The sequence below is a fragment of the Hoplias malabaricus genome, chromosome 18, assembly GCF_029633855.1.
Source record: "Hoplias malabaricus isolate fHopMal1 chromosome 18, fHopMal1.hap1, whole genome shotgun sequence".
NCBI lineage: Eukaryota > Metazoa > Chordata > Actinopteri > Characiformes > Erythrinidae > Hoplias > Hoplias malabaricus.
Genome location: NC_089817.1, coordinates 26,449,476 through 26,459,921, shown reverse-complemented (window position 1 = coordinate 26,459,921; position 10,446 = coordinate 26,449,476). Strand labels below are relative to the sequence as shown.

General features: G+C 45.0%; 1 protein-coding gene across 1 annotated transcript; it reads right to left on the bottom strand.

Annotated features, from left to right (window-relative positions):
• Window positions 1-2,031: 2,031 nt before the first annotated feature.
• On the bottom strand, window positions 2,032-6,209 carry LOC136674413 (bone morphogenetic protein 10-like). The gene is made up of 2 exons (XM_066650423.1): window positions 5,870-6,209; window positions 2,032-3,418 (listed from the first exon to the last, which is right to left on the bottom strand). The coding sequence occupies exons 1-2, from the start codon at window positions 6,207-6,209 to the stop codon at window positions 2,409-2,411; spliced, it is 1,350 nt and encodes a 449-aa protein (XP_066506520.1). The 3' UTR covers window positions 2,032-2,408.
• Window positions 6,210-10,446: the final 4,237 nt, after the last annotated feature.

Here is a 10,446-nt window from a genome sequence, read left to right as displayed (position 1 = left end):
TCTATGAAGGATAAACTGGTTAATTAAGGGAAAGCAGTTTGATTCTTCATTGCTTTGTGGTTTGCATTTTACATAAGAACCATTAAAAATAATAAATAATTACATTCATATATGTTGTCTGTTATTTGTTGCTGCTAAAAATGACATTGCTCCTTTAAGTCTCTTGGAAGCCCTCAGGCTGCGACTGCATTATTTATAACAGCTATTAAAAAAGGGAGAGAGGTATTTGTTTGCCATTTGAACAGGGAGGTGATTGACAGCCTAGATTTTCAAAATCCGCGTTCATTGAAGAAGAAGAGTCAGAACGTTGGGTCAGCTATATTAATGTCACCATATTAAATGCCTTATTTAAATGACTTAGGAGAAAGGAGAGAGGTCAGTGTGTGGAGATCAGAAAGAAGGATTTGTCCATGCACACGTCAGCTTTCAGCTGGAGTGGCCTTTTTTATTGTGACAAATATGTCATAGATATTCAGATTTATCTTCTTTCAGTTGACAAAATGGCCTCTCTCTCTCTCTCTCTCTCTCACACACACACACACACAGTAGGCTGTGAAGTTAATGTTCTCCTGCAAGGGTGTTGAGCTGTCCAAACCTGTTTTGTAAAGAAGCAGTTGCACACATCTCAGAGGAAGCACTAGCTTTTTCTCTCCCAGTTTGTTAGCACTGTCTGAGTCAGGGAGACCTAACTAGCCAGTAGAGTTGGCTATGACTGGATTAGGGAGGAAAAAATAAAGCAAAACATACCCGTCCTGTTACAAGCAATTGCCCCCACGACCAGAGAATAGCCTCAGAACTTGTCACATGTGAGTTTACATGCCATGATTTGTAAGCACAGGAGTCTGGAGGTGTGAAGCATTGGTGAAAACGAACTGCCTGGAGCTCAGGAATCTCACAGCTCTGTTTCCCAGCTGCACCCCACTTGGAGTGAGGTCTCATCCTGAGTGATGGCGTGCAAGCTTCCGAGATCTCACACCTCCTTATCACGGCAGGGTGGAAGAGAGGGTGGCAGTGGCACGCCTGGCATGTGGCGCTTCGTGACCATGGAGGGCCTGGGGCACATCGTGCCCCAATCACAGGAGGGACGAGAGTCTGAGAGTTCATTCAGCTTTATTTCTCTGCGTATTGCAGGTACACACTCTGTGTGACTGTATCAGACCTTACGTCTCAGTAACACTTAAGTAGATCCATGCTAACATCAAGGCTGTGGGTTAATATCAATGAAGCAAGTCATGATAACGCTCAAGAAACCAACTTTCCCCTTTTTATATAAAGCACAAGGCAAATGTGAGAAAGCAACTTTCATTCATTTAAACTTCTTTTACTGTTTGCACACTTCCTTTCAGTTATTTCACAGCCACAACCTCTTGTTTTTCAGCTACATTTCTTTGATTTTCTTTGGTGATTGAAGTGGACTATATTTCTAATCTCCTTAGAACTGTCAGAGGCTTTAGTTTTCAAAATCATTGTAGTATTTCTCCCAATTAAACCTGGGGTACTTGTACCTGGCTGATGTCTTGACCATGATATATATGTCCTAATTAAAGAGTACGTCTGTCATATTGGACTCCATTAATTGTAATAGGTACAGCATTTCCACAACTACACACTAGTCCATCGGTTACCCACCACCTTGTCCGTCACTGCAGCGCTGGGAATGATCCACCACCCAAGTTATACCAGATCTGTGGTGGTATTGTTCTTCAATGTGGGTCCTGAACATTGAAGAACAAAGGGTGGGCAAAGTATGCAGAGCAACGGATGGGCTAGGGTGTTTAACTGGAGAATGAAGTGCACCTATATGGTCAGTGAAGCTGAGAACATGGACAAAGAGTGTAGGTGTAGTGTGAAATACAGTTCCTCATAGCGAAAGGTGTTGGTATTTTTTTTTTCACGATTCATTTATTCATTACGGTTAATGAATGATCAGGCATGGGAAGGCAGGCACTGTGTTCTAGCACATTACACAATAGAAATAGCACAAATGTACATGCAGTCATATAACCACATAAATGTCCATTACCTCCATGGCCTCCTGTTAGCATCCCATTCATTCTTTCATAGACTTTCATTGGATATTTCGTATAGCAGCATGCTACTGTGCTACTGACAGAGTTGCTAGATAGACTAGACTTGTGAATTCACACAAAGGCAACATCATAGTTTAATATCCATATGCAGTTGTGTGCAGAAGTTTGAACACCCCCCCAGTTAATAACAAGTGAACTGCATTAAAATACAGGAGTGTGTTCTATGGAAAAGGTAAAACCAAATATAACACGAGTTAACCAGGGGAACCCAAAGTTCTACCTACAGACATGATCATACCTCATCCTACTATCTTTTCTCGCATTGCTGGATCCGTTCGAGAGTTCAAGACGGGTTTGACACGTCTCAGGCTTCACAAACTATCTGCATCCGCACTCGGCTACCACCATTCCCTCGTATTTAGGCTCGAAAAAGACGTTGCCGTTATCATTAATGTACAGGAGGGAGATAGGCTCCAGCTTGGTGGGCACACAACAGGGTTTCGGGTGTTTCTGAGGGCTTCTGAGATTGAGCAATGCTTGGATCATGGCGTGCTTGGTGGGGGACACTTGCGGGGCCATGGGGTAAGAGCACGTCCCGCGGCAGGTGTAGGCCTCGAATCCTGTAGGGGCCAGGATCCACGAGTCCCAGCCTATGTCTTTAAATTCCACGTAGAGCGAAGTCCTCTCACAGTGGTTACCCTTGGCATTGCGACGGGTTCTGGGGACGTTGTCGTGGATCACGTTGGAGCGCATTTGCATCAGAAGTGCCTCGTCCTGTTGTTTCTCACTGTCTTTCTCACTCATCCACAGTACGTTACTATCAGGCGGCTCCTCTGTGGTCCTCTCAGTACTGTGCCTAGGTTTTTCTCTAAGCTTCTCTTGGTGGCTTCCACCCTCTCTGTCCGAGAAGACGATCAGCACTGGTTCGTGTTTGTCCTTGTCCAGGTCTAGCTCAGTTAAAATGGTGCCATGGACTTCATCTTCATCCCTCATCTGGCTCCCACTTTCAAGATGGAGCTCTAGCCAATGGCTCATGCTTTCCGACTTTATCCAACGCCGGACGGCATCCGTCAAAGCGAACACCTCCCAGCCGCTCTCCTTCCTGTGACCATGCCTTGAAGCAAGCTCCTGCATCCCGGTCAGAACGTCGTCTCTCTCCCCACCTTCCTCCACCTCTGATTTCTTCCAAAATGGAGGACCGTCATCCATCTCCATCTCAAAAACAGCGGCCTTCCAGTCAACGCCGTCGTGGCGCCGTGGGTCCCGGGGGACCAGCATGTACAGGCGGAGCTCGGCGGCTATGATGTGTTCTTGACGTGGGACGGAGACGTTGAACAGAAGCGAGTACGTCCTCACACCTCTGCGGGTCACACTGTGCGGGGAGGAGTCTGTAAATCAAATAGCAATCAGGAGTGCTAAATGTGTATGATTAACTTTACACCGTGGAATACCACATTAATGCAGATGGATATAACCCCTAACAGATGTTAACTGTAGGTCATTCTTCATAAGGCTACATGTCAATTACGTAAGCCTTTTAAAAATCACTGACGTATTCCAACAAGAGACATTCATTCATTCATTCATTATCTGTAACCCTTATCCAGTTCAGGGTCGCGGTGGGTCCAGAGCCTACCTGGAATCATTGGGCGCAAGGCGGGAATACACCCTGGAGGGGGCGCCAGGCCTTCACAGGGCAACACAGACACGCTCACACCTACGGACACTTTTGAGTTGCCAATCCACCTACCAACGTTTGTTTTTGGACCGTGGGAGGAAACTGGAGCACCCGGAGGAAACCCACGCAGACACAGGGAGAACACACCACACTCCTCACAGACAGTCACCCGGAGGAAACCCACGCAGACACAGGGAGAACACACCACACTCCTCACAGACAGTCACCCGGAGGAAACCCACGCAGTCACAGGGAGAACACACCACATTCCTCACAGACAGTCACCCGAAGGAAACCCACGCAGACACAGGGAGAACACACCACACTCCTCACAGACAGTCACCCAAAGGAAACACACGCAGACACATAGAGAACACACCACACTCTTCACAGACAGTAACCCGGAGGAAACCCACGCAGACACAGGGAGAACACACCACACTCCTCACAGACAGTCACCCGGAGGAAACCCACACAGACACAGGGAGAACACACCACACTCCTCACAGACAGTCACCCGGAGGAAACCCACGCAGACACAGGGAGAACACACCACACTCCTCACAGACAGTCACCCGGAGGAAACCCACGCAGACACAGGGAGAACACACCACACTCCACACAGATAGTCACCCGGAGCGGGAATCGAACCCACAACCTCCAGGTCCCTGGAGCTGTGTGACTGCGACACTACCTGCTGCACCACCCTGCCGCCCTCAACAAGAGACACTCACTTTTAAACCTGACAAACAACAGATACTCGCAGGAATAAGCCTTTAGAGATTCTTACTGTTGTCGATCATTCATAGGACACCCACATAAACAATGCCTAGACTTTAAAAACTTTAATGTACATTATTTCAACAAGCAAAGGCTGTCATTTCACATTCATTCATTCACTTACTCATTCATTCATCCATTTTCTGAAACTGCTGGAAACTTCCTGTTCAGGGTTGTGGGTGGGTCCAGAGCCTACCTGGAATCACTGAGTGCAAAGCAGAACCACCCTATGAACACGGTACCAGTCCATCACAGGCATTCACACACTCACCCAGTCACTCACACACTCACAGATGTGAACACTTGTTGGAATAACCCTTTCCAGAGCTGCCATGAAATGTATATGTGGATTTTATGGAGCCTTATGATCAATGGCATATGAGCACATGTTTACATACAGCAGAGTATTGTTCTGAGTAATGGTGTAATTACCATGGTGGTGTGATTGTCCCACGTGAAGCACAGAATGAAACAGAAAAGATTGAATTATTACTTGCAAATTAATGTTAATGCTGTAACAGGAATATTCCCCTTAAAGCAGTAATTACTCACTCTCAGTTGCAAATTAATTAAGTGTTTAATAGAAGATGCTGAGGAATTTCCGTGACATTGAACAAGGACAGTGAAAATAAGCTCTGAGAGTGCGGCAGCATGATTAATGGTATTTCACTGAAGTCAGGGGAAACAGCTTCCTTAGGAAACTACTGATAAAGTTGCATTGACTGAGGGTAACTCACAATTCGAACATTCCCTCCAGTCCTGACAGTACCCTTCTACCACGCTTTAAGGTAAAGGTAATCGTACTTTTGCTGTACAAGGAAAATACACGCACCTCCAAAATAGTACATTTATAAAAGAGAAAAAACCTTATTCACTTTTTAAATCGGATTTGATTCAAAGTCATTTTAGAGCATTTCTATTGGTTCATTCATCATGACATTTTCACACAATGTGAAGGACAGCTGCTGGGTTCAGATGACGTAGTAAACTTCCAAATCCACAAATGGAGATGCGTGTTTTTCTATGGACAGTTATGATCTGGGGTTAAAGGGAAAGTCCACCAGTCCACCAAAGTCTGATAACGGAGAGACCTGCTAATTCAGATTCCTTTACAGTGGTGGGGGGTCAGCAGTCTACCACACAAACATGGCCATTTAATTCACTACTCAAAATGACTAGTGAACATATGCATACTTTTCTACTACTAGAGAGTTCTGATTGCCTCTAAAATGTCCCCATAGTTTTGATTACATCACTTTGGAGCAGTTGGCGTATATATTCAAATATTTTACTATTTTTGCCTTAGAACACCATGCATGTAACACTCTGCCATTGCTGTTGCAGAAACTCTTAAGAATCAGAGGTGGAAAACAAACTGTACCTTCGTTCTTGAAGCTACGTATGATGTTAGCCGCAGGCATGGTGCTGCGATCCTTATCGTAGTGGTTGTACAGGTCCATCATGTACTCTGGCGGCTTCACACGAGAAGCTTGAGGCCTTGGTGCTAACCCTTGTTCGGTCAAGTTTAACATGTAGAGAAACTGACCCAGAAGCTCATGAACATCCGTGCTGTTCTCCCGGTCCAGCAGAGATCGATCCACTGGCCTTGTGGTTCCTGAAAGTGACCGGAGTTCCTCCAAGGAAGGGATTGGACTGGACTGACACCAGTGAAGCAGCAGTAGCAAGAAACAGAGGTTTATGGACCACTGTGTGACTGCCATTGGAGCTAAGGTGAAACCTTAAGTGCCGAAAGGTAAGAGAGCCACAGAGGTAGGGCAGACCGTTCCAGACACCAGGTACCTGTGGTGGCCTTGTGAATACGTCCAAGGGTTTCTCGCCCTTTTTGGGCAGGCAGATTAAACTGGTTGGAGTTGGGGTTAGTTGTGAGTGGGGGGGGGGGTGGAGTGGGTTAAGAGGGACAAACAGCCTTGTCCTTGTTGATCTTGTGATCCAGCACAGAGGGCAGGACTATATGGTGTCAGCCTCATCGTGCTGACAAGTTTGGAGATGTTGTCACTCTCTTTGTCCCAGGGCTCTCTTACTGCGAGGCTGGTGACAGCCATAAAGTTCGCCACTCATCCTGTATCTTCTTTCCATGCATGCCTCAAACTGGACGTCCCATCAGAAGAGGATGCCTTCCCACTTCATACTAAGTGTCTCTAATAAAGGTGCAGCTAAATATTAATGACACATGCGACAATTAAATCACTACTGGATAAGTTTAAAAGTTTAAAAGATGACACATTATGAAAAACCTACTTGTTCAATGCATGTGCAGTTATTTGGGAAGCTGGAGACTTCCAACCCACACACTGTGAAACAAGACCACCTCAGTTTTACTGTGCTTTGCCTATGTGAGTACACATGGGATAAAACAAGTTGTTCTGATTTTGTGCTGCTCCTTATGTCAAGTGCAGGCACCGCCGCCCGTCTCCAATCACAGCTAGGGACCCGCAAGCAAGGCGGGGTTTAACCGCGTAGAACCGACATGACCAGAGCTGAGACATGACGAAAAACAGAGCCAAATAAAGAGCGGAGAAGGAAGACAACAGTGCTTCTTGTTAGCTTCACACAAACGTTTTGCACTGTGTGCCAGCTCTGGGGTGTAACCAGTGCGTTACACAGTAACAATAACGGCAGGGAAGTTCTGCACTTGGGAGAGCAACAGCTTGATCTATGGCGTTGGATCCAATTCAAAATTTCAAAAGAGGAAATAATTTACTTTGGGGAAAAACCACGTCAGGCAATGAACAGTGCTCTCACAAACGGGAGGAAAACACACCTTGTTCGAGGACAATCAAAACAGTGCGGCACACTCACTGCTCTCGGGTTCTCCCCGCAGTCTGCGTTGCTTGGGTTGTCACCACTGATTGTGAAATAATTCCAGATTACCGACATTTTGTGTTGTCTGCTCATTAGCGCAGCAACGTGCACTAGGTATCGGATAATTGTCGCTATGAGTACGAGTAAATGAACACGGGTTCGGGCAAATACCCAATACCAGTGTCAGTAATCATGCATCTCTAGTTTAGACAGTAGGAGAACACTGCTGTTGTGTTAGATCCTTGTGGTATGTTGACCAAAGCAATTCACAAAGGTATATTTTGTCCCATTTAAGTCGTGTAATTATACGGAATTATGTACCGAATACAGACAGATACATAAGACGTAATACTGAGATCTATCTGTTAATGACATTGCATCACCACTGGTTCTATTGCATGTAGTGTTTGTGTTTGATTCTTGTAGATCTTTCCTTAAGATCTTAAGACAACAATATAAATGCTGCTGAGATACTTCTCCTCAAAAGGAGCCCAGGAACCTCAGTGCTGTTTGCTTTTGAGTTTTATTGGAGGTGTTTAAACCATGCTCAGATCTGACGGGATACTAATTCTTATGATTCACCGCAACAGAACTCAACCCATTTCTCATTCTGGGTGAGAATATCTCACATCTCCCATTTGTCCAATGCAGTTTTCTTTAGTGATTTTAGTAGGATCTACTTAAAAGAAGAAAAAAGCAGCACAAAAAGCAGCTTCTCTGAGATGATTTTTTTCATACACCACAACTTTTTTTAAAAATATTAAACATGCTTTTATTGTCTTCACTCCCTTCACCCCCCAGTTTTTCTGCTGGCCATGGGGATCAAACAGGCGAGCCCTCAGTCCCAAACACACATCCCTAAACACTATGCCACAGCCGCTCCTGTTTTGGGAAAATACAAAGGCATCACGTTAGATTCTTGTGTCCTTTCTGTCAACAGTGTCAAATAACATCCACAAGAGGGCAGAATAAGGGCTGGAAATATACAGCTCAGGTCAATGTGCAGGACACTTGAGGCACACACACACTAAACCAGTGCGGTGATCATTCCATATGATATAAACGTAATAAAACATTTTAAATGCACGTTAAAAACCAAAACTAGTTCCTGCAGTTCCTCGGAATTCATTCATTCATTCATTCTCTGTAACCACACACCATCGCAGGTCACCACACACTCACACCACACACTCACACTCACATCTAAGGGCATTTTCAGCTATCAATCCACCTACCAACATGTGTTTTTGGACTGTGGGAGGAAACTTACAAAGACACAGGGAGAACACACCAAACTCCTCATAGACAGTGATCAGAGGCGGGGCTCGAACCCACAACCCCAGGACCCTGCAACTGTGTGACAGATGCTACCAGTTGCACCATGGTGCTGCCCATTCTGGAAGCTATATAATGTAGGTAGGCAGATGATTGGTCGTGTTAAACTGTAGATCAGTGGATGCTATCAGTTAGGACTGGTCGGTATGAAATGTAATAAGGGGGCAGCCAGTGGAATGTCGCCAGTTCAATCCCCAGGAGCGGCGAGAACATCCATGGCTGAAGTGCCCTTGAACAAGGCACTGAACCTCCAAGTGCTCCCTGGGTGGGGATGGCTTCCCGCCGCTCTGGGTGTGTGTTCACAGCCCCTAGTGCTGTGTACTGCCACAGATTGGTTAAATGCAGAAGACACATTTCGTTGTACATTGTATAGTGATAAGTAATTGCACATTGTACATTAAATAAGCAAAAACATCTGTCTAACTGAAGAGGTTGAGGTGTGTGACGCTGCTCTAAAGAATACTACATTGTCACGAGGGTGGCACTACATTGGCACGACGTCAGATCCAACTCAAACTCAAGAGACAACCATCAATTTGCCTGAGGTGTTATATAAACTGAGTTTGCTCAGTTAGTAAAGCATTAGTTACCAACGTTAAGCAGCCTGGTCCACATACCACCTCTGGTGGTGTTCCCTGCTTAAGGGCAAGGCTGCCCTGTTCTTATAGGCCCTCACTTAGTCTTTACCTCTCTCAAGTTTCAGAGTCCAGGAGGGTGGATCTGGGGTAATGCAGAAAAGGAACATGCATATATGGATATACGGTGTGTGTGTGTAGTCTGTTACATATTCAGTTTATTGTTATTGCCTAAAGCTTGTTTAGTTCTGGTTGAAGGGTGATGCCCACTCTGGCATAACTCACAACACACACCTAAGACACACAAAAGCCTGAGAAGACAAACGCAAACACAGAGGCCCCTAAGAGGAGAAGAGTAGCTTGAAGCATGAAATCAAATCAGCAAGACTAAAAATACGACAAACATGAGAGCAACTACAAGATGCCAACAACTGCACAACAGAGAAAAATAAGAGGAGTCAGCACAGAGTGGACTGACATGATGAGAATGAGCGAGCTAGAAAATCGGGGTGAGCTTTCTCATTGTGAATCTGCTCTGCAAATTGTTTCATTGCTTGTGATGCTGATTTTCTGTGACAAAATAAAAGAGCACACAAAGGAAAGACAATATTTGCCAACGACCTCTTACCAACGACCACGGTAGGCTTTAAAAAAACATCCCTTGTTACGTCAGCGTCAGTCGCTTTTGTATTTTTCTCTGATTCATTTCACTGTGGTAACACGGCCGACTACTTTCGGCATTTCATTCTTATTGAGATTAGACTTGCATCAGACTTTCTTCACCTTTTCTTGTTTGCTTTTGTCCTCATCGGCTTATAACCCAGACGTGTGCTGATCTAAATCAGAAACGAGTATTGTACGGGTATAGTCATTTTCACACAGGTGCATGCAGTAACAAATGTGCTCTCAAAGTTATACCAGTGTGTACCTTTATGGTTTACTCTTGTGAAAGGATATTCTTTTACCGTTTTCAGAAATACATTGGAGCCAATGGTCTATGGAATAAATGACTCATTATAGTATATATAGTATATATAGTAAAAATATGATCTAACCTTAAAGGGGCCACCTCAGTGATTTAGGGGACAACCCTAGAGACAGAACGAGTATAATCCCATTTACACAGAGCTACCAACCAAGTGAAATAAAAGGTACGACCATAGTGACAGGAGGAGGATACCACCCCAGTGAAATGAGTGGTACAACCCCAGTGATACAATGTCAT